General features: G+C 42.7%; 1 protein-coding gene across 5 annotated transcripts in view; it reads right to left on the bottom strand.

Moving 5' to 3' along the window:
* Positions 1-3005: 3005 nt before the first annotated feature.
* The window catches only part of LOC140118495 (CYFIP-related Rac1 interactor A-like), a 48321-nt gene continuing 23841 nt past the window's right edge, over positions 3006-27485 (bottom strand). For all 5 annotated transcript variants that reach the window (XM_072136490.1, XM_072136493.1, XM_072136494.1 and 2 more), the window contains 9 exons: positions 27359-27480; positions 25533-25638; positions 25089-25225; positions 11424-11501; positions 11227-11343; positions 10098-10177; positions 6383-6509; positions 4215-4285; positions 3006-4132 (listed from right to left, as the gene is read on the bottom strand). In XM_072136490.1, coding sequence (XP_071992591.1) covers positions 4069-4132; positions 4215-4285; positions 6383-6509; positions 10098-10177; positions 11227-11343; positions 11424-11501; positions 25089-25225; positions 25533-25638; positions 27359-27480 — 902 coding nt within the window. In that variant the 3' untranslated portion in view covers positions 3006-4068. The remainder of the gene's footprint in view (positions 4133-4214; positions 4286-6382; positions 6510-10097; positions 10178-11226; positions 11344-11423; positions 11502-25088; positions 25226-25532; positions 25639-27358; positions 27481-27485) is intronic.

Below are 27485 nucleotides of genomic sequence, written 5' to 3'. Positions count from 1 at the left end.
TACATTTCACGTATAATCTATAGTAATGTATTGTTTAATTTTTAATTTTTTTATGTAAAACAAAGCTCAGTTCACACCTGTGTCGGGGGGTTCTGTCACACTCTTCTTGTAGGAGAGTGCAATGGAAACAAAGATCAGCACGGAAACATAACATCTTCTATTTACCTTCTGTTTCACATTGACTTAAATGTACAGAAGGTTGCCTTCCGTTATGCTTACATTATTAATAGTGCAGGCTTCAAGCTTCAGAAAGCCTATCACCCATGTCAAGCACTTTTGAAGAAAAAAAACTAAAACCGCTAGTTTATCCAATAGATGCTTTGAGCTCATTCAAGGGTCATTTGGCAAGGGTCATGTGGTGCATCCTAAAATATAGCTCAGTCAGTGTTACAGTCTCTGTTCCTGGTTCTGAAATATGTCTTAACCACTTACGGATGCAGCGTTTATTCGTTTATTTTTCACTCTCCAACTTCAAAATCTATAACTTTTTTATTTTTCCGTATATATGGAGCTGTGAGAGGGATTATTTTCTGTGTAACAAATTTACTTCTGGAAAGAAATCTCTGTATGACAAGAGCTCACCCCGTGAGCCCTCTTCATATACCCTTCACAACTTTGCGCCTTACATGTAGCGTGAAGAAGTTACAGAAAACCAGCTCCAACCCTCTTTCCAATAGTATTTTTGAATAAAACATTTATTCAGTCTAAGCAGATAAAATAGTTAAAGAAAACCCGTCGGGCAAAATAACCCCCTAAACTAAATATATTTTCATAAACTGTCATTAGAAAGCATTGCCCCTATCCCTTCATTGTCCCTCTACATGCCTGCAAACTTAAGCAATGAGGTCCTAAAGCTGTATGCAAATGACCTCTGAGATGTCCAATGAGTCATTAGCATATTCAAGCTGTCCAGCTTATTCATGAGTGGGAGGTACAGCCACAGTGCTTGACTGACAACCTGTATAATGGTGTGAGGCTGTATAATGATGTGCTTCCTAGTGCTGGCGCCCCCTGCAGCCTGTGTGTATGTATGAGATACTCCTATACACATGACTGTATATTGATGTGAAGTATAATGGTGTAATGGCTTCTCCATGTGCTTCCTGGTGCTGGTGCCCCCTGCAGTCTGTGTGTGTGTGTGTATGGGAAAGATACAACAGCTCCAGGCAACCATGTTATAGCAGAACATGTCAGGTACATGTGTATCTGATGTCTGTGTCTCACACATGTGTATTAGGATAAGAGCATGTCAGCAGATAAAGCACAGGCACTAGCAATGCTTTACATTACACACAGACATGAGCAGGGGGAGGGGTAACAGGAGTGACATCACTGCCTCTGGCCATGTGACCAGCCTCATTTACATAATAAAGAAAATATGATTTTATAATGATTAATGTATGAATTGACTAGATAAAGGCTGGGATGGAATCCTTGTGATCTGCTGTTAGTGGTGACAGAAATAGTGACAGAGACCTTATGACTGGTGTCCTTTAAATTTGTCTTATGCAAATTATTGGCAGAGGCAACTCTGTGGAGTAGTCTCTCTGTGAAGCTCAATAGCCCTGAGTAGATCCTACCTTCCATGCCGTCTTCAGCACACTTCATCTATCCATCTGTCAGTGGTTATACATTTAGGTGAACATCCTATACACTTTTTACTGCAATGACATCTGAGCTTCAGTTGGGTTGCAGTTCTTATTTCCAAAATAGCTCTAGTTCAGTCATAGTGGTTGGAGATCATTTGTGAACAGCAATTTTGAATACAAGCCCCAGGACTTTGGCCCTTATTTGGATATGATTATGCTATGATTTAAACAATTTCATTGTAGCTTTGGATGTATGTTTGGGGTCATAGTCCCTCAATTTGTTAACACTGTGTTGATCGGTGCTAACCATGCTTCCTTACAGCCTGGTAGCACTGGGGTTCTGTGTTCAAGTCCCATCCAGGTCAACATCTGCAAAGAGTTTGTATGTTCTCTCTGTGTTTACGTGGGTTTCCTCCCACAATCCAAAACATACTGGTAGGTGCAGTGCTGTGGAATCTATGTGCGCTATATATTTAAAGGAATTATTATTTTTAATGAGAAAAAGTTCAGAGGTATGACTTTTGCAGCCCACTGTATCGTTCAAGGGGTGAAAAAAGCTGCCACATGTAGGCTCCAGCTGAAGTTAGTGAGGTTAATAAAAATGAGAAAGGAGGACTGGGGACCAGGGTTTACAGAGGTAAAGATGTAAACTTAGATAAGGACAAGAAATAAGAGTGGTGTTTTGCTGGTGACTGGAAATAAGAGCAGAGCCATGCTGAAGACTTAGAAAGGGACCATGTTGGGGACAAAGAATGATGGCGGAGCATTGTCAACTAGGAATGTATAGGTCACCAGGTATCTAAGAAAGAGAGTTGATGAATTATGGTTCTGTGTGTAGGGATGACATGTGTACAGTATGGTTCTGTACTCTGATGTGATGCCCAGCATGAAATACACAATTTTGAGTTCTTTCATTATTGTTTGTGTTTTTTGTTTGGGTTAGTTTGTTAAATGTAGGTTTTCAGGGTATAGGAATAAAACCTAATATCCATGTTTAATGCAATTTCACAATAGTTGCATTATAACTTTTGTTTTCTGTAAGCTCTAGATTTCTTACATGTAGTTAGATGTGTGTTTGTCTTGTGTGAAGTACATTTGGGGAGCGGTTTGTGAATTATTGCTAAATAATGATATATATATTATTGTATAATAATATATTGTGGAGGGTGTGGTATTGTGTTTTCAAATAAAAAAAATGGGCTAAAAGTTTTCTGAATTTCTAAAGTTATATGAACCAATACACCAGGGATTCTTTCATGTCCATTCAGTCTGAATTAATGCTTTATTTGCTTAACACAGACTTGTGTTGTACCAGTATGGTGCATTGTGTATGGTTTCATATCTTTGAAACATGCTGCCCTCTGCTGGTGTTTAGTTTAACTGTGAAAGTGAGCAGAAGACTAAGCAGACAACATATTCTAGAACAGGACATTTTATTGAATCAGATTTAAGAGGAATCACTGGAGAGACAAGAAGTTAGATTGTCTCATGACACACAGAGTCCAGCTGGAGTCCCTATAGAGCATCCATGTGCATGTATTCTTTGTACTCTTACAAATGTTACATCTTGACACTTGTAACACTAAATAATATGATGAGATATACAGTGTCCACACACACGCACATATATAAGTGCCATGGTGACAGCATAATCCACTATTCTACCTGATGATGGATATTTGTGCATATTTGTGTTTTTGGTTGGAACACATCCAGGTTTTCACGTAGTCAAAGCTCTAACGTCAACCAGCATATTGCGTATAACATGGAAAGCTCTGGACACAGTGTGCTTGTAGGTATATATACAACTCCTCATACAGCGCTATTTATATAATAAAGTGTGCCCAGCACTTGCACATCTTATATTTGTGTCTCAATGTCACCATAGTGTACCTTCCTGTCAGCTTTGTAATTATACTGGTTGATGGATCTCTACGAGAATGTTGTCTTGAAGCTCAGAGTTGAATCAATACATGGGACTCTAAAGGACAATAAAGAAAACAACCATAGAACTCTGTGCTGTAGTGAGAACTATAATAGGGTACACGATCTGCTAAGCAGATACAAGGCTGTCAACACCAATAATTTACTTTGGATTCTTCTTATAGAACAGCGACAGTTACTGATCTATAAAATATATAAATATACTATATATAGCCCTTTCGCATACACAGCAAGGGGCAATGCATGGGAATTGTATACACTGTAAAGCTATTATAGAGAAATATTTGCAGAACAGTAATAGACAGCAGACCTGTAGAGACTGGGACATAGATTCCTCTGCAGTAACATCATTAACACAGACCACAGTGAAGAATTGGTACAAGAATCATTGATGTTCACAGCCTTACTAAATGGCATTTTACCCTATTTCAGCAAAATTAAGATTAGATGCAGGGTCAAGGCATCCACTTGATTAGGAACAGACCCCATCTTCTCTCTCACACAGTGTAGGTGCATGGGCTCCACATGCAATGGCTCATTGAAGAAGAGCTCTGATCTGTTTAGATGTTGTGTCATCATGAAGGTGACGGGTCGTGTATCTAAAAGAGAACAAAAAGGTTGCTATTAAACATGTCAATTTCTACCTCATTGTGAGCGCTAACTGTAAAACATACTACTTACCTCAGAGCATTCAGTAGACCTTCTGTGCTTGTCGATGGCTGATCTTTTAGCACCTTGATACAGCCTTTCATCTACAAAAAGAGCACATGGCCATGTAGATATGATATTTACAGTATAACTTAAAGTAGACCTCCAACAATTAGTTTATTCTCTGCCCATACAAATGTATATAATGATAGGGATTTTTTATGCAGGGCCCCAACAGCCCTCCTGACTTTTGTAAGGTGAGTCCTAATTAACCCATGATTGAACATAAAGACCAAGACATACGTCAATCTCTTAGTCAAGATCTTCTACTCTTTAATAATCAAAAATGCATAATATATAACTGACAGAAGAATCATCAAAGGGGCGTGAATAGTATACTACAAACCTATTGGTCATCGGCACATTCTGGGAAAAACAATTAATTGTGCTCAGTTCTCAGAGACCTTGTACACAGATATTGTTTATACTAAGAAGAAGATAAGTGGACTCCAGAATCATAATATAATCAAGGAAAGACTGGATTCTCATTAAATGTCAAAGGGTATTAGCTGACAGGCCAGCAAACAGGTTACATAAAATGAAGTTTGAATGATGATATTAACTTGACAATGGTCAGGGAACATGGCTGCTGTATCTAAGATGGCGGACAGTAGTCAAGATGGCGTCCGAAACCAGTGCGATCTCCTTAACAATAATATAAATAGTTACTGGTGCCTGTATTTCACTCTCTACTGTTCCTCAGCTGTGTCATGTGACCAGTAATCTAGCCATCCAAGAGACAGCTTGTGTCAACAGGAAGTCATTGGGGGGCAATTATCAGAGCTGTAAGTCAATGTGCCTGGAGGGGCATGAAGGAGTGCAAGGTTGGTGTTCATGGGTGAAAGTTCATAGGCCTCGCAGAATTGTATACCAGAGCAGCCTTTAAATGTATCCGATGGCGCCGGGCCCTCATGATATGCTGCCACGGGTAAATGTCCCACAGTGTTTCTGTGCTAGTTGCTATTGGACAACAATTAAAGAGAACTGGAGCACATGGCCTGCCCCTGGTGTATGTGTGGACTATTATACATATTAGTACAATAGGATTTTCTCATCATTGATTCGATGTACTATTAAACTATTACATTTTAAAAGTCTTTCCTAATTTAGTAACAATATGCTATGATAAGACCACTATCTCTAAACCCATGACTGAACAGAAAGCAACTCCTTTCCGGGCATGTGATGAGATCAGTAAATACTGCACGCAACATCAATCTTAAGTAATATCTCCAACCTGCCACCACTCACATGCTCTAGTAATTTTATTCAGTTGATTCCTTATTTATGTATGCTTTTATGATAGTTACAAGGACATCAGTGTTAATAAGTCATTCAATTCTCCAAAAATAATAAATCAATTTTTTACATTGGTCCAGATACATTTCACCAACACTGTCATTAGTTGGAGCCAGTTATTTTATAATTATCATTCTAGCATCTGCAAATAGCCTGTACAAAAGTAAACTTATCCCTTAATTTTCATAATAAAATTGATATTAAATTGGGAAGTGAAAGCCACAGAAAATGTAAAATCCTGGTGGAAAATGTGGCTGTAGAAAATTTCAAATACAGTATTTTTCGGACTATAAGGAGCACCGGAGTATAAGGCGCACCATCTATAAATGCCTGATAAAACGTCTAGGTTCATATATAAGGCGCACCGGAGTATAAGGCGCACCTGATATAAGGATAAATGACCAGCAGGTGGCAGACCTGTGCACAGTTCAAGGCAGCTGTTGTCTGTAAGTACGGTTCATATATAAGGCGCACTGGATTATAAGGCGCACTATTGATTTCTGAGAAAATCATAGGATTTTTAGTGCGCCTTATAGTCCGAGCAATACGGTATATGTAAAAGAGATAGTAGACCCATTCTCATCTAGACCTCAGCCACATTGCATAAAGGATACAGGGGACCCCATGCGCCCCATTTATACATTTACAATCAACACGTCTATGGGATTAAAGCGGTGTTTTATTTGAGCATGTCACAAAAAACATCTACATGTATCTGTAAGAAATTTTGGCAAATTCATAAAGCTCAATACAACACAGAACCCGACTAAGCCTGTGTTCATGAGTTTTCATAAAACTGAAGGGGCTATAAATGTACCACTTGATGTATTTTACATACTTACATCAATTTTGGAAGTTTTTGCAAATGCTCCAACAGGATGCACATGATCATACAGAATGATAACACCAACCATCACTCTCATGCAGAACAGAAGTGTTTCAGTACTGGTAAACCGGCTCCGGTAACCTCTGCAGTGAAAGAAACAAATACTTTTTAAAAAGTGTATTATTCTTAGCATTCTTGGGCTATACTAAATTTTCTCACCATTTTGAAGAATTATGTGGTGAGTGAATAATAACATCCCCATTTTTTGTATTCTGACATGTGGCGCATAATATGGTTATAACTTTTAAACACTCTAACTTATCAAAACGATTCTGAGATTGTTTTCCCCCACATGTTGTACTTCATTTTAGTGGTAAATTTTGGCTGATAAGTTTTGCGTTTATTTACAAAAAAAAGAAAAGATGTCGAATTTTTTGAAAACGTTGCCATTTTTCGAAATTCGAAATCATTGCGTTTTCAGGCAGATAGATTTATCACCTAAATAAGTTGCTGAATAACATTTTCCATATGTCTACTTTACATTTCATAATTTTTGAAATGGCTGGATAATTTATTTTGATGTCACGCGGCTTACAAATCGAATATCGGTTTTCCGTATTTTCAGAATTGACTATTTTGGGGATAAATACTGTTTTGAATGAAATTTTACATATTTAACATAAAAAAACCCCCTATATAATCAACCCATTTTCAAATCTGCACCCCTTTAACTTATCAGAAACAACTTTTAGGAAGATTGTTAACCCCTTGAGATCTTCATAGTAATTGAATCAGAATGGAGGTGAAATTTAGAATGGTCAAATTTTGTCGGTTATATGTTAATTTAGCCCTAAAATTTACACATTTCCAAAAGATAAAACCCACCTTACAATTTGTTATGCAATTTCTCCCGAGTACAGAGACCCCCCTTATGTGGCCGTGACCTCTTTTTATGGGGGCACAGCGAGGCGCAGAAGGGAAGGAGCACCCTGCAGCTGCCAGGATTTTATTTTTCTCATTGGCCCCTTTTGTAGGCTATAGAATTTTCGCCATTTTCGATATTGGGGCCATGTGATGACATATTTTTTGCGGGACGAGATGCTTTTTCCAGCGCTATCATTTTGGGGTTGGTATCACCTATTGTTGAAAATTTAGGAACTTTCTTTTGAGAGCAGGAATAGAAAAGCATCAATTCTGTACTGGATTTTTAACTTTTTTTTTTGCTGTTCCCCGTATAGCCTAATAATCATGTTATCTTTATTCTATAGGTCGATACGATTACGGGGATACCAGACTTGAATATTTCTTCTTACGTTTAACGAAATTTGCCAAATAAAACCCTAATGTGGGGAAAAATCTATCATTTTTGAATTGCCGTCTTCCAAGTGGCATAACATTTTTACTTTTTAGGCTATGGGGCTAGTTGATGACTTGTTTTTTGTGGGACATGTTGTAATTTGCAAAAGTATTATTCTGGAGTACATATGGCTTTTTTTGTTCACTTTTTATTGCGTTTTTTTGGGGATTCAATAGGTAAAAATCATCATTTTGGCGGGTTTTTAACAGTTTTTCAGCGTTGTTCATTGTGCGGGTTCAATAATTATTTACTTTTATTCTACGGGTTGTTACAGACGCAGTGATAGTATCTATGTGGGGTTTCTGTTATGATTTAGACAGTTTTTTGTGTTATATGACACCATATAAGTAAAATCACCATATACTGCAATACATCTGAAAATACGGCTGAAACTGCATTACAGCTGTGAAATAAATCAAACAAACTCCCCCCTTAAACCTAATATAAAAATATAAATACACATAAAATCATAAGCAGGCCATGTATTGCTGCATCCCAAAAATCTGAATCTATCAAAATATAAAACAATTATTCCCTGCGGTGAAGTCTGTAATGGATGAGATATATATATATATATATATATATATATATATATATATATATATATATATATATATATATATATATATATAATCAGGCAGATGACATTTTTAGCATGCTTCACATCTGCATTGAAGTCTGTCATACAATCTGCCCAAAATCACAGATTACATGAAAGGCAATGGAATGGTAATCTAATGGACCCCATTATAGTCAGATGGATTTTTTAGAGTTCATTGGTGTTATTTTAAAGATCTAGAGGCAATTCATTTGTTAATCTAATCATATTATGCAATAGATCAAGATATACCATATACCAGTGATGGCGAACCTTTTAGAGACCGAGTGCCCAAACTCCAAACCAAAGTCCATGTAATCATCGCAAAGTGCCAACACGACTAAAAATCACACCATACCACTCTATAAGGGACATATAATACTGCTACATGATGACCATTACCAGTACAACAAGATAAATACCACCATATTGATAATAAACAGACCACTAAAGAAAGTCCAACATCACCAATTATATCACAAAGCAGGAGCAAATACACCAGAGAACACTACCCTCATCCAGTGAGGAACACTACCCCCCCATACAGCGGGGAACACTACCCTCATCCAGTGAGGAACACTACCCCCCCCCCATACAGCGGGGAACACTACCCCCATCCAGTGAGGGACACTACCCCCATTCAGTGAGGATTACTACCCCCATCCAGTGAGGATTACTACCCCCATCCAGTGAGGATCACTACCCCCATCCAGTGAGGATCACTACCCCCATCCAGTGAGGATCACTACCCCCATCCAGTGAGGATCACTACCCCCATCCAGTGAGGAACACTACCCCCATCCAGTGAGGAACACTACCCCCATCCAGTGAGGAACACTACCCCCATCCAGTGAGGAACACTACCCCCATCCAGTGAGGAACACTACCCCCATCCAGTGAGGAACACTACCCCCATCCAGGGGCAATATGAAGGATTGTTGAATTTGGCAGGGGGTGTGTAGGGTAATGTGTATGTTGTAGGGTGGAGGGTGGGTGCACTGAACAGCAAATCTACATGGAACCAGGGAGGTGAATTTACCATCAAATCACCACATATGACACATGTCTGTGGCCACACACACATACACATATATATACTGCCCTTGGTCTGGAGCTCTGGGCACCTGTGCCATGCTGTCAGTGAGGGCAGTGTAGTGCACCCCAGGGTCACTGGCAGCATAGCACAGAGACAAGAGATCTGGACCAGGGGCAGAATATATGTGGCCACAGACATCTGGTCATACAGGGCAGTTTGGGACACTAAACAATAAGCACCTATAGTAGTTCAGTGTCCCAAAGCTGCCTGCCTGCTGCCTGTGTAATACACACAGAGCAGCTCCTGCCTCCTCCCTCTTGCTGCACTCCTCTGTACTCACTGGGCACCGGCTGCTGCATGCTCCGGCAGTTCCCTCTCACTCTCCTTGTGTTCCCGGGCTGAAGGGGGAGGAGGAGGTAGTGGAGGGGCGGGCACTGACCTGCTGCTGTGTCTCTAGGAAGCACTAATGAGCACAGAGCAGGTCAGACGCAGCCTTCAGTGAAAGAGATCACTGGAGCTCTCGGCGATCGGCAGCTTTTCCTGCCTGCCGGGAGTTCTAATGATTTATATATAGACAGCAGGGGAGATGGTCCGCGTGCCCTCTCTGGCACGCGTGCCATAGGTTCCCCACCACTGCCATATACCATATCTAAATGAAGCCTGATGTTTGTTAGGTTTTTTTTTCCCAAGACATCAAACTCATAAATCTTTATGTTTATGGACCATATCTGAGTACTTACGGGGTTTCCAGCATGACTCTGCACACACAAGCCATTGTGCTCAGGCAATCTGTTGTGTCCTCAATTGGCAAAGACTTGTTCTACAGAAAATTAAAGTATACAATAAGAATTATTTTTGTGCCTAGGCTCGGCCATCACACAAGGTAGGTATGTACATCATTCAGACTATGGGGGGTTATTTATCATTGGTTTTCCTAGGCTTTTTTGCGTAAAAAAAAGTCTCAAAGTAGTCGCGTTGAAGTTTTTTGAGACTTTTCACTGCTAAAAAGTCTCACAGGACTACATTCACCTCTTCATTAATCTGGGCTAAACATAGAGCTATTGCTAGTGCAACACTGTGCAAAGCCAGATTCATGACTTGGGACTTTTGCCCGTGCCCGTACTTTTGTCCCGTGCTGGTCTATGTGCTGATACTTTTTATGTATTTTGAAACTTTTTTGGCACTTTCTGAAAAAGAAATCCAGACAGAAAATACACTATAGCCACTATAATTACTCTGATGGGCAGCGGAGCTCCAAAAATAGACAAAGAACTGTCCCAATGAGCCTGTCTAATGATAAATAGTCCCCTATTACTTTATCTGCCAAAGGTGAAAGTGAAATGTCCATCGGGGCATTTCAGGTGTTGAGACTGGCCCACTTTCCCTCACAGTGGCTATAGGTATTGCCTAATATTTTGTCATGTATGCTTACTTACTACCCTCTGTTTAGGCAGGGAGACTATTAGAAAGTAATATATTTGGTGTACCGAATAGACATAAGTTGTAACATGTGAGTAAACTGTGGTCTCATAAGACCTTTTTTGTTCAGTATTATTTTAGAGATATTCACACATTATCTTGATAATATAGTCTCATCTGCTCGTGACATAGAGTTATCTGTATTTGACAGCATTATACATTTATTTATTGTCATCTTGTGTTGGCAGGTTGTCACCATCTTCTTATATCTACGTGTCCAAAAGGTATTGCCTGTTTTTTCATAATGCAATATGAATTATAACTTTATTATCTGTGATGGAGTATTAATAACATTTGCTTTTTCCTGTAATAAAGGCTATTCTGTGTATGTTAGCTTTTCTGTAGGTGTTCATAAATAACTTTACTCAATACATGGCTTTTGTTACTCACCTCAGACACAAACTTAGTGGTTGCATTGCTCAAAGTTTTTAACATGGGAGTGGCATCTGCGTAAAACAGGGACATGCGATTGGCCATCTCATTGTTAACATCACAGTCAGAGTCCACCTGAAAGAGACGAAAAAAAACACCTTAGAACTGCCTAACTTACCTGAGATGAAATGATAACAGCAGAACATAGAAATTACCTGGAAATTGTTCAATCTATTGCGACTCACTGTCCTTCTATAGTAACTAAAGTCATTTTGTATTGCGGGATTTGTCATCTAAGGGGAAAGAATAGTTACAAATCAGGACTTCTGAATAAAATGTTGAATGTATTCATTAATAATATGGCTTCCTTCACACATCTCCTCCTTTTTTTTCAAAAAATTGCAACCTTATATTTAGCCTCTATTAAACTTTTTAATGAACTTGAGACCTTAAAGGGGTTTTCCCACGAACAATAGTTAGGTCCTATCCACGGGATAGGGCCTAACTTGCTGATCAGTGGGGGTCTCAGTGATCACCCCCCCACAGATCACAAAAACAAGGGGTCCGATGGGGTCCCACGTACCTCCGTCAGACCCCCACTGAGACCCCCACTGATCAGCAAATTAGGCCCTATCCTGTGGTTAGGGCCTAACTTTTGTCGGTGGGAAAACCCCTTTAAAATATCATCTGGCTACAATGAAAACTAAACAGTAAAAGAATCATTACAAATGCTGCTAGAAAACACTGTACAATTTGTAAAATGTAATGCAGATATCTTTTTAAACTAGTTTATTTGCAGTTTGTTAACCAATTTCTCTACAGAACTAAAAATAATTTTTTAAAAAGCCTGAGAAAAAAAAAACATTCAGCGCCCCTCAAACATCTATCCATTTATCATGTTTTTAGAAAATGCTTGTATAACATAACATTTCTGCAACATCATTTAATACAATTGTACATTTTACCATTCTGCTCTTCCTTTTCGAAATGCAGGAATAAATTTAACCTCGCTATTGAGGTATACCGTATGTCCCCACTGTCATTTTTTGGACAGCCTCATGCATACAAACTTATGGTATATTTTGGACGTTTGGCAGCTGTTTTCATGTCTAGAAAGCAACCCCTTTACTTCTATAGGCAGAATTATGGTTTCCCTATAGTTTCCATTTCTTGATAACTACAGTACCAGAGAACAAGGTATATCAGTCAGAACAGTGTTACAATAGCACATTTCCTGACTACAAGATTCAGTCTCATTTATACCTTAGTTAGAGATGAGCGAACATACTCGTCCGAGCTTGATGCTCGATCGAGCATTAGCGTACTCGTAACTGCTCGTTGCTCGGACGAGTATTTCGCCCGCTCGAGAAAATGGCAGCTCCCGCCGTTTTGCTTTTTGGCGGCCAGAAACAGAGCCAATCACAAGCCAGGAGACTCTGCACTCCACCCAGCATGACGTGGTACCCTTACACGTAGATAGCAGTGGTTGGCTGGCCAGATCAGGTGACCCTGGGATAGACTAGCCGCTGCCCGCGCTGCTCGGATCATTCTCTGTCTGGATGCCGCTAGGGAGAGAGCTGCTGCTGGTCAGGGAAAGCGTTAGGGTGTTCTATTAGCTTACTGTTAGGCAGGAGTGATTCTAAAAGAACCCAACAGCCCTTCTTAGGGCTACAATAACGTTATAATTTTTTTTTTTTTTTATTTGCAGCTAGTACCATATTGTGAGGAATTAGCAGGGGGACTTGCTACCGTTGTGTTTAGCTCTTAGTGACACACATATCCACCTCAAACACCAAAGTGGGAAAATTTATTAGGGGTTTGAGTAGAATTAGGCACAGTCTGCCAGTTTCTTTTTATTTTACGTTTATTGTTTTAATAACTCAGTGTCATCTCATCTGGCATAGTAGTGTGCTGTAATACTTGGCTAGAAAATAGCCATAGGAGAATACAAACGGCTTAATTACGCCTACAGTAGCGTTATATATATATTTGATTTCTGGTTGATCTGCTGGTGGCTGTAGTTGTTGCAGTGCATCTACTAGTAAATTGTGAGCAATTTGGAGTCAGACTTGCGACCACTGTGTTTTAGTGACGCACATATCCATCGCAAAGACCGAAGTGGGAAAATTTATTAGGGCCCGGGGTTGTATTTCAATTAGGCACAGTCTGCCATTTCCTTGTTTATTTTACGTTTATTTTTTTCATAACTCAGCGTCATCTCATCTGGCATAGCAGTGTGCTTTCATACTTGGCTATAAAATAGCCATAGCAATAGGATAGCATCGTTTGGTTTTAAAAACTAAAAAACACACAAAAAAAAAAAAAACACAAAAAAAAGTTTAAAAAAAAATTCAAGTTATAACTCTCATTTTCAAAATGTTTAACCCGAGGGCTAGGGGTAGAGGACGAGGGCGGGGACGTGGGCGTCCAACTACTGCAGGGGTCAGAGGCCGTGGTCCTGGGCGGGGTGAGACACCACCTGCTTATGAGGGAGCAGGGGAACGCCGCAGAGCTACACTCCCTAGGTTCATGTCTGAAGTTACTGGGACTCGTGGTAGAGCACTGTTGAGGCCAGAACAGTGCGAACAGGTGATGTCGTGGATTGCCGACAATGCTTCGAGCAATTTGTCCACCAGTCAGTCTTCCACGCAGTCCACCCATGTCACCGAAATCGGTACTCCTCCAGCTCCTGCACCTCAGCCTCCTCCCCCCCAGTCTGCCCCCTCCCAGCAAAATTTGCCATTTGAACCGGCATACTCTGAGGAACTGTTTTCTGGACCCTTCCCACAGTCACAAACCACTTGTCCGGTTGCTGATGAGCAATTTTCCGATGCCCAGGTTTTCCACCAGTCGCAGTCTGTGGGTGATGATGACCTTGTTGACGTACTGGAAGAAGTGTGTAAAGAGGTGTCCGACGATGAGGAGACACGGTTGTCAGACAGTGGGGAAGTTGTTGTCAGGGCAGGAAGTCCGAGGGGGGAGCAGACTGAGGGATCGGAGGATGATGAGGTGACAGACCCAAGCTGGGTTGAGAGGCCGGGTGAACACAGTGCTTCTGAGACGGAGGAGAGTCCTCAACCAGAACAGGTTGGAAGAGGCAGTGGTGGGGCCAGACGGAGAGGCAGGGCCAGAGCTGGTGCATCAGCACCAAATGTGTCAACTAGTGAAGCTCCCGTGGCGAGGGCTCCTGCGGCGAGGGCTAGATTTTCAGAAGTATGGAGGTTCTTTAAGGAAACACCGGATGACCGACGGACTGTGGTGTGCCACATTTGCCAAACCAGGATCAGCAGGGGTTCCACCACTACTAGCTTAACTACCACCAGTATGCGCAGGCATATGAATGCTAAACACCCCACTCAGTGGCAACAAGCGCGTTCACCTCCGGCCGTGCACACCACTGCTCCTTCCCCTGTGTCAGCTGATAGTCAGCCCCCTGCCCAGGACCCTGCCACAAAAACCCCATCGTCGCCTCCACGATCCTCCACAGCATCCACCAGCGTTCAGCTCTCCATACCCCAGACGCTGGAGCGGAAACGCAAATATAGTGCAACCCACCCGCACGCCCAAGCCCTTAATGTGCACATCTCCAGATTGCTAAGCCTGGAGATGCTGCCCTATAGGCTAGTAGAGACCGAGGCCTTTCGCAGCCTCATGGCGGCGCCGCCCCTCGGTATTCGGTCCCCAGCCGCCACTACTTTTCCCGATGTGCCGTCCCAGCCCTGCACCAGCACGTGTCAGACAACATAATCCGTGCCCTGACCAACGCCGTTTCTGACAAGGTCCACCTGACCACGGACACATGGACGAGTGCTGCCGGGCAGGGCCACTATATATCTCTGACGGCACATTGGGTTAACTTGGTGGAGGCTGGGACCGAGTGTGACCCTGCGGCTGGTCATATACTGCCGACGCCGAGGATTGCGGGGCCTACCTCGGTCCAGGTGTTTGAGGCCTACTATGCCTCCTCCTCCTCCCACCCCTCCTCCACCTCCTCCTCCGAACGACCATCCGTGGGCATGGCGCCATCAGTCGGTAGCTCTAGGCACAGCAGCAGTGCCGTCGCTAAGCGACAGCAGGCGGTGCTCAAACTGCTGAGCCTAGGCGATAAAAGGCACACCGCCCAAGAACTATTACAGGGCATCACGGCGCAGACTGATCTGTGGCTGGCACCGCTGAACCTGAAGCCAGGCATGGTTGTGTGTGACAACGGCCGTAACCTGGTGGCGGCTCTGCAACTCGGCAGACTGACACATGTGCCATGCCTGGCCCATGTGTTAAATCTGATAGTTCAGCGTTTCCTCAAGACATACCCCAATCTGTCTGATTTGCTCACGAAGGTGCGCCGCATCTGTGCGCATTTCAGGAAGTCCAGCACAGATGCTGCCACTCTCAGGGCAGCGCAGCGCCGCCTCCAACTGCCCGCTCACCGACTGTTGTGCGACGTGCCCACGAGGTGGAATTCAACACTGACCATGTTATCCAGAGTTTACCAGCAGCGCCGAGCGATTGTAGACTGCCAGATGTCAACTTCCACCAGAACTGGTAGTCAGGTCAGTCAGCTTCCTCAAGTCTACAATGAGGAGTGGACGTGGATGTCTGATATCTGTCAGGTGCTGAGTAACTTTGAGGAGTCAACACAGATGGTCAGTGGCGATGCCGCCATCATCAGCCTCACCATCCCGCTGCTTGGCCTGTTGAAAAACTCTCTGGTCAGCATGAAGTCGGAAGCTTTGCGCTCCTCACAAGAGACGGGGGAAGAAGATTCCCTTTGTAACGATCTGGGTCTGGTTTTGGAGTCTAAGTGTTGTGACTTACTTGAGTTATTGCAGGCAGGAATCGTAGTCAGTAAGGCCAGAGGTCGGAACACAGGAGAGGCTTAGCAGTACAGAGGAGCAGGCAGGTATCGTAGTCAGGAGGAAGCCGGAGGTCGTAGCACAGGAGATCAGCGTCAGTATTGAGGGAGCAAGCAGGTATCGTAGTCAGGTGGAAGCCAGTGGTCGTTGCACAATAGAGGAGTCAATCGCAGGAGAGTAGGAGACAATCTAGACTACAGGCTGGAAGCACAATAATCTTGCAAGGATGTATAGGCAAGGCTGGGTTTAAATAGGAAGTCCAATCTAGGAAGGGGTGGAGCAAGGCCAGGGAAACAGGAACTAGGAACTGGAGAGTCACAAACTAGGCCAAGGATCAGCACTGGAGCTGTCCAGCTTGTTGCTTAGCTCAGTTGGTAGAGCTGCAGCCTGGGACAGCGGAGTCCGCCGGTTCAAGTCCTGACAGTAGTCCCCTCCTTTCAGGATGGCCTCTGGACATCCTAGGGGCTGGTTTTTCTGGATGTCTCTGATGAAAAGCTTTTGTTAGTCTAGGGGCATGAACATTATTTTCTGGCTCCCAAGAATTTTCTTCTGGTCCGTACCCCTTCCATTGCACTAAATACTGCAAACGACCTCTTGAAATTTTAGAGTCCAGGATTTTATCCACAACATATTCCTCTTCCCCTTGGATCTTTACTGGTGCAGGAGGTGGTTGATTTCGTCCTGGAAAGGGGTTTTCAATGAATGGTTTAAGCAATGATACATGGAACACAGGATGTATTTTCAAACTGTTGGGAAGTTTCAAACGGAAGGCAACTTGGTTAATTTGAGCAGAAACCTGGAAAGGTCCAATGAATTTTTGGCCCAATTTGGGAGAAGGAACATGTGTTTTCAGATTTTTAGTAGATAACCAAACCTTATCACCAACATTTAGGGTAGGAGGAGTCTTGCGATGTTTATCTGCCGCCTTTTTGTAGTTTTCTTGGGCTTCTTGTAACATTTCAATTAGTTTTTTCTGAGTTTCATGTAATGCTGTTAGTCTGTCAGTAACTGCAGGAGTCGATGTAGACGATGGAAAGTTAGGAATAAACACAGGATGGAAGCCAAAGTTTGCATAAAATGGGCTTTCAGATGTAGAACTATGTTTGGAATTGTTGTAAGCAAATTCTGCTGTTGGTAAATAGTCCATCCAATCATCTTGAAGATAAGAAATAAAGCAGCGGAGATATTGTTCAAGAGTTTGGTTAGTCCTTTCAGTCTGGCCGTTTGACTGAGGATGAAAAGCAGAAGATAAATTAACTTTGATTCCCAAGGCTGTACAAAAATTCTTCCAAAATCTGGATGTGAATTGCACACCTCTATCTGAGATGACATTGTCTGGTGCACCGTGCAGCCTAAAAATCTCTTTTATCATTAATTCTGCAGTTTGTTCAGCAGTAGGGATTCGTTTGGTTGGTATAAAATGAGCCATTTTTGTGAGTCGGTCCACAACAACAAGAATGGTGGTCATTTCTTTAGAAGGAGGAAGATCCACAATAAAATCCATGGAAATTGATCCCCAAGGCCTGGATGGAACTTGCAGTGTTTGAAGAAGACCTAGAGGGGGAGAACGTGGAGTCTTGTTTCGTGCACATGTTAAACAGGATGAAACATACTTCTTAACATCATTTTTACAATTGGGCCACCAAAATGAGCGAAGCAACAGTTCATAAGTTTTCATAACTCCTAGATGCCCTGCAAGTTTTGAATCATGGATCAGCTTTAAGACTTCAAGGCGAGCAGATTCAGGGATATATAGTCTGTTGTCCTGCTTCCAGAACCCCTCTTTTAAGGAAAGATTTACATCCTGAGAAGGGTGATTGAGAAATGAGTCATTCTGATATCCATTTTTGATCATGGTTAAAAGTTCTTTGGAATCAAGTATTCCTACAAAATTTTTGGAAGGTAAGATGGTTGACTCTGTCTTAGACCCCTCCTTAGGTTCATCAAGAATCCTGGATAAGGCATCAGCCTTGCCATTCCTTGAGCCTGGTCGATAAGAAATTATGAAATTAAATCTAGAGAAAAATAAGGCCCACCGTGCTTGTCTTGCAGATAATCTCCTGGCAGTACGGATAAATTCTAAATTCCTGTGATCTGTTAGGACAGTTACAGGATGATTTGCGCCTTCCAAAAGATGTCTCCATTCAGAGAAGGCAATTTTAATGGCCAACAGTTCTTTATTTCCGATGTCATAATTCCTTTCTGCAGATGACATGGTATGGGAAAGAAAGGCACATGGATGAAGTTGCATCTTGTCACCAACTCGTTGAGACAGAACAGCTCCCACAGCAGCGTCTGAGGCATCTACCTCCACAACAAATGGCAATTCAAGATTTGGATGTACCAGTATGGGTGCAGAAGTAAAAAGAGTTTTTAATTTATCAAAAGCCTCCTGTGCCTCTGGGGACCACAAAAATGCTTGGGTTCTCTTTGTGAGTGAAGTGATTGGAAAAATTACCTTAGAAAAGTCCTTAATGAATCTCCTGTAAAAATTTGCAAAGCCAACAAACCTCTGAATATCTTTAACATTTTTGGGGGTAGGCCAATCCACAACGGCTTTGATTTTACCAGGATCCATACATAGGCCTTCTGGAGATATGATATGTCCCAGAAATTGGATTCTGGTTTGTTCAAATTCACACTTCTCTAATTTAATATAAAGATGATTCTCCCGTAAACGTTCCAAGACTAACATAACATGTCTGCGGTGTTCCTGCAAGGTGTCTGAAAATATTAGAATGTCATCAAGATATATCACTACAAATTGATCCAAGAAGTCTCGAAACACATCATTTATAAAATGCTGGAAGGTGGCTGGGGCATTGCATAAGCCAAATGGCATAACCAGGTATTCAAAATGTCCATATCTTGTTCTGAAAGCTGTCTTCCACTCATCCCCTGGACGAACACGTATGAGATTGTATGCCCCTCTTAAATCAAGTTTGGTAAATATCTTGGCACAGCACAGTCTTTCCAGTAACTCAGGAATCAGGGGGAGAGGGTAACGATTTTTAATAGTAATCTTATTTAGTTCTCTGTAGTCGATACATGGCCGCAAGGATGAGTCTTTCTTTTCTACAAAGAACAAGGGTGCACCAGCTGGGGAGGAAGATGGACGAATAAAGCCTTTCTTTAAATTTTCATCAATGTATTCTCTGAGTACTTTTAATTCTGGTTCAGAGAGACTGTAAATTCGCCCAAAAGGAATAGCCGCTCCAGGAAGCAACTCATTAGGACAATCATATGAGCGATGAAGAGGTAGCTGATCAGCTTTTTTCTTGCTGCAGACATCATTGAATTGTTGGTACTGAGGTGGCAACATGTCCTTTTGAAGAGAAATCTCAGAGACTTGCATTTGCTTTTGGATAAACAGATTCATATGACAATTGTCCTTGCAGTATTTAGATGGAAAGGTAACCGACCTTGATTCCCAGTTGATAAAAGGATTATGTATAGCAAACCATGGAATTCCTAGAATGACTGGAAACTTGGGAGAAGAAATCAGATGAAAAGTCAAAGTTTCATGATGATCAGGTTCAATACAAATTCCAAGATCAATTGTCTCCTCAGTTACAGGCCCAGATGATAAAGGTGATCCATCAACTGTTTCCATTTCGATTGGAATGGATTTCGGCCTACGTGCAATGTTATGGTCAAGTGCAAACTGTAAGTCCATAAAATTACCCCCTGCACCAGAATCCAACATAGCAGAACATTGTACCGTACGGCTCCCAATGGTGATTTGTATAGGAATGACAAAATGAGATGAATTAACTTTGTCCTGAGTTACAGAGGAGATAGACTGAGAAGCAGAATCTGGTAGTGTAGAAAGTTCAACATTGTTTACTGACTTCCCACTTATGCAGACTACAGTCCTTTGGAACTTATTTGGACAGTGGATGGCATAATGTCCCGATTCTCCACAATAAAGACAAAGATTTTCAGTACGGCGCCTTTCTTTCTCAACCGCAGTAAGAGGTTTGCGGATTACATCAATCTGCATAGGTTCAGGTGTTGTTTCAGTCTTTTGTTGTGTAGATTGGCTGAAAGAGTAGGTCGGATTGTTTCCAAAGATTCTCAACTTTTCATTCCTACGTTCTGTAAGTCTCTGATCAATTCGAATACACAGTTTAACAAAGTCCTCAAAACTATCAGGGGCCTCCACTCTGGCAAGCTCATCTTTCACTTGTTCTGATAAACCTCGTCAAAATTGACTCTTCTGGGCTGGTAAATCCCATTTGGTGTCAGCAACCCAGCGACGAAATTCTGCCATATATTCAGCAACAGAGCGTCGTCCTTGACGCAGATTATGTAATTTGTTTTCAGCCGTGGCACAACGATTAGGGTCATCAAAAACTTGATCCATAGCTTTGGTAAAAGTTTCCAAGTCATTGAGGAGGTCACTGTTCTTTTCCACATAAGGCGAGGCCCATGCAAGAGCTTCATCTGTCAGGAGATTGATTATAAACAATACTTTTTTCTTATCTGTGATGAAAGGTGCAGGTTGCATTTGAAAAAATATGCGGCATTGATTTAAGAAACCTCTGTAATGGCGACGTTCTCCATTGAACTTTGATGGCAGGGGCATGCGGCATGAATCTGCGCCTTGGTTGTGCATAGCCAGAATTTGCCTTTGTAATTCAATTATTTCTTTTTGTTGATCCATTACCACAGTTTGCAACTTAGAGAATTTTTCCTGATAAGTAGCACCAAAATCTTGTAGCTCAGCCACCTGTTGTCTCAGAGTGGTCACAACAGACTCCATGGTAGGCAAGATTATTCTGTAACGATCTGGGTCTGGTTTTGGAGTCTAAGTGTTGTGACTTACTTGAGTTATTGCAGGCAGGAATCGTAGTCAGTAAGGCCAGAGGTCGGAACACAGGAGAGGCTTAGCAGTACAGAGGAGCAGGCAGGTATCGTAGTCAGGAGGAAGCCGGAGGTCGTAGCACAGGAGATCAGCGTCAGTATTGAGGGAGCAAGCAGGTATCGTAGTCAGGTGGAAGCCAGTGGTCGTTGCACAATAGAGGAGTCAATCGCAGGAGAGTAGGAGACAAGCTAGACTACAGGCTGGAAGCACAATAATCTTGCAAGGATGTATAGGCAAGGCTGGGTTTAAATAGGAAGTCCAATCTAGGAAGGGGTGGAGCAAGGCCAGGGAAACAGGAACTAGGAACTGGAGAGTCACAAACTAGGCCAAGGATCAGCACTGGAGCTGTCCAGCTTGTTGCTTAGCTCAGTTGGTAGAGCTGCAGCCTGGGACAGCGGAGTCCGCCGGTTCAAGTCCTGACACCCTTGTTGATAGCCAAAGCACCCTTAGGTCTGTTTCTCAGCGCATATCGGAGGTGGAGGAGGAAGAGGAGGAGAATGTTGGCGAGACACAAGAGGGGACCATTGTTGAGTCCTTCACTGTTGAGCGTGTATGGGCAGAAGAAGAGGAATTGGAGGAGTTGGAGGAGGAGGAAATGGACAGTCAGGCCAGTGAGGGGAGCGAATTCTTACGCGTTGGTACTCTGGCGCATATGGCAGATTTCATGCTAGACTGCCTATCCCGTGACCCTCGCGTTCAAAGAATTTATTCCAGCACCGATTACTGGGTGTTCACTCTCCTGGACCCACGGTATAAGCAAAATCTTTCCACTCTCATCCCTGGAGAGGAAAGGAGTGTGAGAATGCATGAATACCAGCAGGCCCTGGTGCACAAGCTGAAACAGTATTTCCCTTCTGACAGCGCTAGCGGCAGAGTGCGTAGTTCTGCGGGACAAGTAGCGAGGGAGAGTAGGCGAGCAGGCAGCTTGTCCAGCACAAGGGTACGCTTTACAAGGCTTTTGCCAGCTTTATGTCACCCCAGCAAGACACTGTCACCTGTCCCCAGTCTCGGCAGAGTAGGGCTGATCTTTACAGAAAGATGGTGAGGGAGTACGTAGCTGACCATACCATCGTCCTAAATGATCACACAGCTCCCTACAACTACTGGGTTTCAAAGCTGGACATGTGGCACGAACTGGCGCTGTACGCCTTGGAGGTTCTTGCCTGCCCTGCCGCTAGCGTCTTGTCCGAGCGGGTTTTCAGTGCAGCTGGTGGCATCATCACCGATAAGCGTACACGCCTGTCGACTGACAGCGCTGACAGGCTGACGCTTATCAAGATGAATAAAGCATGGATTTCTCCTAATTTCCAATCTCCAGCAGGTGAAGGAAGCTCAACCTGAATAATTTATCCACTCCTCCTCCTCCTCCTCCTCATTTTCCTCCTTCTCCTGCTCTTTGTACAGTAAAGCAGAGGAAACTGGCTATTTTTTGACAGGGCCCACTGGCTCTACCTATAGTACTTTATGCATTTAATTTTTCTGGAGGGCCACCGACCCGGTCCTCTGTTTTAAACAATTTTTGGGAGTGCCACATACAGGCACTCAATCTATTCAATTTTTCTGGAGGGCCACCTACCTGCTCCTCTGGTTTGAAAACTTTTTTGGACTGCCACATACAGGCACTCAATCTATTCCATTTTTCTGGAGGGCCACCTACCTGCTCCTCTGGTTTGAAAACTTTTTTGCACTGCCACATACAGGCACTCAATCTATTCCATTTTTCTGGAGGGCCACCTACCTGCTCCTCTGGTTTGAAAACTTTTTTGGACTGCCACATACAGGCACTCAATCTATTCCATTTTTCTGGAGGGCCACCTACCTGCTCCTCTGGTTTGAAAACTTTTTTGGACTGCCACATACAGGCACTCAATCTATTCCATTTTTCTGGAGGGCCACCTACCTGCTCCTCTGGTTTGAAAACTTTTTTGGACTGCCACATACAGGCACTATCCAAATTAAATTGTCTCCATAGCAGCCTCCACACGTTGTCTCCATTGCTTCCTCCAAAAGTCGTCCATATAGCTGCCTCCATACATCGTCCCTTTATCAAACGAGGTGTGTCAGGCAGAAATTTGGGTTGTTTTCATGGATTCCACATCAAAGTTGTTAACTTTGTCGCCACCCAGCTGTGTTATCCACAAAATATACTGGCAAACTTTTATCATTTACCAATATTATTTCAGCGCTTCTTGCGCTTCTGTTTACATTCCCCTCACCCGCCATATCCTAAACTTATAAGAACGCTACTACACTTGATCTTATACAAAAGGTTCTTAGAAGTGCTGTTTGGGGAGTAGCCTAGAGACACGGGCTTGGATTGGCGAAAGCTCGCCTGGCAGCGGAGCGCCAGCTCCATGCCAAGATCCAACTAACATAGTTTTAACTGCAGCACCTTTAATCTACTACTAGTTCACTGCCTCCATACATGGTCCCCTTATCAAACAAGCTTTGTCAGGCAGAATTTTGGGTTGTTTTCATGGCTTCCACAACAATCTTGTTAACTTTGTCGCCACCCTGCTGTGTTATCCACAAAATATACTGGCAAACTTTTATCATTTACCAATATTATTTCAGCGCTTCTTGCGCATCTGTTTACATTCCCCTCACCCGCCATATCCCAAACTTATAAGAACGCTACTACACTTAACTTGGTGCACGCTGGGACCGAGTCTGACCCTGCGGCTGGTGATATACTGCCGACGCAGAGGATTGCGGGGCCTACCTCGGTCCAGGTCTCAAAGGCCTACTATACCTCCTCCTCCTCCCACCCCTCCTCCACCTCCTCCTCCTCCGAATTACCATCCGTGGCCATGGCGCCATCAGTCGGTAGCTCTAGGCACAGCAGCAGTGCCGTCGCTAAGCGACAGCAGGCGGTGCTCAAACTGCTGAGCCTAGCCGATAAAAGGCACACCGCCCAAGAGCTATTACAGGGCATTCCACATCAAACTTGTTAACTTTCTCGCCACCCTGCTGTGTAATCCAGAAAAGATACTGGCAAACTTTTATCATTTACCAATATTATTTCAGCGCTTCTTGCGCATCTGTTTCCATTCCCCTCACCCGCCATATCCTAAACTTATAAGAACGCTATTACACTTGATCTTATACAAAAGGTTCTTAGAAGTGCTGTTTGGGGAGTAGCCTAGAGACAGGGGCTTGGATTGGCGAAAGCTCGCCTGGCAGCGGAGCGCCAGCTCCATGCCAAGATCCAACTAACATAGTTTTAACTGCAGCACCTTTAATCTACTACTAGTTCACTGCCTCCATACATGGTCCCCTTATCAAACGAGCTGTGTCAGGCAGAATTTTGGGTTGTTTTCATGGCTTCCATGTTAACTTTGTCGCCACCCTGCTGTGTAATCCACAAAATATACTGGCAAACTTTTATCATGTACCGATATTATTTGAGCGCTTCTTGCTCACCTCCTTTGGTTCCTCTCTGCCACCCATTGGTTTGAAGCCTGAGTCCATTTAGGGTATGTCGCCATGCCACTCTCTAGCCTGCCGCTGCTGCCGCTGCCTCTGCATGAAGTCCCCTATAGTGTCAGGGTCAATTATTGGATGTTTTAGATGCTATCTAGCTTCATTCTGTCACTCTGTCATGGCCATGCTGTTGCCCATAATTTTGGCATAATGGTGCGATTAAGCAGCCTCAGAGGCATCCATGCATGCTGCCCCTGCTGTTTCCTGTCCATTTCCGTGGTGTTTCCATCCTTTTCTGAGGTTCCCAGGTGTTTGGCCAAGCTTCCCTGTGCAGAGCCTTGGTCCCCTTGAAAAATGCTTGAGTCTCCCATTGACTTCAATGGGGCTCGTTATTCGAGACGAACACTCGAGCATCGGGAAAAGTTCGTCTCGAATAACGAGTACCCGAGCATTTTAGTGCTCGCTCATCTCTAACCTTAGTACATTGTAACTTTATTGCTATTTAGTATTAGGATGCTGTGTAAAAACAAAGAAAATTCACATTTCTGTCTTAGTTAAAGATGGATACAAGCAGTAAAATGGGCAGTTTAGATGGAGGAATACAATGTTTCTTGACATTTTAATATATAATGGGTCAGTAATCGTTCAGAAAAACACAGGAAAACGTGAATAAGACCTAAACCTTATATTGATAAATAAAAATAGAAAAAAAGATATTTTATTTGGTTTCCTCATACCTTGAGCTCATCAAAGCTGAGAGTGAAGTGCAGTATTTCGGCAAACTGCTTGGCCAAGGCCTGCTCTCTTTCCAGGTGCTGTGTTGGAGCATATGGGGGTGATGTAAGAGCTTCCAGGAGGCTATGCAGTGCATTTTCTGTGAGAGAAACATAGTAATGTCATGCTTTAAAGGAAAGGCCTAGATTTCAGAACATCAGTGTGTTACTGTGAAGAATGTTATATAAAAGTATTGCATATTATTATATAATAATAATATTGTATATATTATTGTATATATTATATAAAAGTGTTGCATTCATTATATATTGCTAATGGTAAAATAAGGTAATGCACCATTCACTCTCCTTTTCCTAATCCATCATTCTTAATAAATTCCCATAGAATTGGAGACATATAGGTCTACTTATTTAGTTATTGATAAATAAGAGAAATAACCTTCTTACCAAGTCGTAGAGAAAATTCATAGAAGCGCTTTAGTTTAGCTACAAGAGGACAGACGGCTCTCCATGCTTCCTCCTGTAGGTGCACATCTGATGGGTTCTGGATGGCCTAGCATAGGACAAGAGAAAGATATTTATACTTATACTGCATTATCACTTGATCAGCCCTCAACCAGGATGATCACCCTTTGTAATTGGACTTCACAGTTATTTACTGGAGAGCATAAGTAACATGTTTGCCCTTAAAGTGAACCTGTAATTTGGAATATTATTTTAAGCTGGTGACAGGTTCCAATAGTCTATGCTATGTTTATTTTAAAAATGCCATTTTCAGCATTTTGAATCATTTCAGAAGTTTAATTCACATTACCTAGCTCCTTGCCAGCAGCATGTGATGAGTCCTGGGGCAGAGGCAGCTTTAGCAGTCTGTGCCACAGTCTCCTCGTGCATTCTTCCTCTCCTCCACACCATCTACCTCCCCCCCTGCCTATTCAATGCATAAGACAGGAGGTGGGGAGAAAGCTGTATGAAACACAGGCTGCAGTTACCCCCTCGCCGGGGACTCATCACATACTGCTAGCAGGGGGCCAGGTAATGTTCTGGCAGGCCTGGAACAGGCACTATCTGAGGAGGGCAATGAACTGTGGTGGTGCAGGTTTCAGTCACGTCATACTCCAAGGCCTGGATGTACCTTTTGGTTCCAGTGCCATCTCTTTGTTTTTGTTCATGTTGGCCTCACATTAATAGCTCCAAGCGTCATTTAATCTGCATTAATAAATTAAAGGGGAATTCCCACCTCACTTAGTATAGTTACTTCAATCCCTTACACAAAAAAAAAATATTTCTTAATTTTTTAATTACCTACATGCCCATAATATATTGTAAATGGGGCTTATCCACCCCCTAGTAATGGCCCTGTGTTGACACTAGATACAGCCACTGCTGATCATCTGCAGTGGTGGCTGTGAAAGCGCTTGGAAAGAGGCTTCCTGGCCACCGAAACCCCCAGGAATATGTGAATAGCGAGCATTGACATAGAGCATAGCTCACTCGCTAGCTCGCTAGATCAAGACTGCTGCGCAGTAGCTTTACAGATGTCCTGAATGTTTGAGTCTTATTGTGGGACAGCTGTGTACTGCAGCAAGCCAGAACTACTAAGTCATCTTCATATAAAAGCAGCAGTGAAGCTACTGCCCATGCCCAGCAGCCATCCTGTTCTAGTGATCGAGGTGGCTGGGGATATGAGAACTGTGCATGCGTTAGCTATGTACATTCACATTTTCCTGGCGGGTTGGGAGGCTGGGAAGCCTCTTTCCATGCACTTGTATGCACAGTCCACTGCTGCTGATAAATGGTGGTGGGTGTATCTAATGTCATCACAGGGCCCTTGCTAGAGGGAAGGTAAGCCCAATTTACATTATATTATGGGCATGTACAATACATGTATTTTTTTTTAAACAACAATGAATTGAAGAATTTTTCTTTTGTGTTAGGGATTGAATTAACTAAACTAAGTGAGGTGTATACCCCTTTAAGTCAATAAATATATACAACTAAATTAATAGCAGATTTCTAACAAACATATATTGATGTATTCAAAAGCATTTCCTACATCTTTCACAGCACAAGAAGACAACTACCCATCCTGTCCTATTTGTAATTATGCACTGGATAAACTGTTATTAGCAACAAATGCTATAATTGAATAATTGCTGACAGGCCATACGAAAAGCACATGGGTATTCTCGATGGAATGTAATACTGTAACTACCATCTTAGCTTTACTTCCTGGATTCTGGTAATAATTATAAGTGGCCTTGAATTCTCACCTGTCTTATTTCCTGCCCAGCTCCCCGATATGACTGCAGTTCAGCTAAGATACCCTGGGCCTCTTCTAGGACAGAGTTGACTTGATTCCACACTACAGTCTCTGCCTCCGTAGGCTGAGCATCTGCA

This window comes from Engystomops pustulosus, chromosome 2 (genome assembly GCF_040894005.1).
Source record: "Engystomops pustulosus chromosome 2, aEngPut4.maternal, whole genome shotgun sequence".
NCBI classification, from domain to species: domain Eukaryota; kingdom Metazoa; phylum Chordata; class Amphibia; order Anura; family Leptodactylidae; genus Engystomops; species Engystomops pustulosus.
The sequence above is the reverse complement of the archived record's forward strand: the minus strand, read 5'-3'. Positions and strand labels throughout refer to the sequence as shown.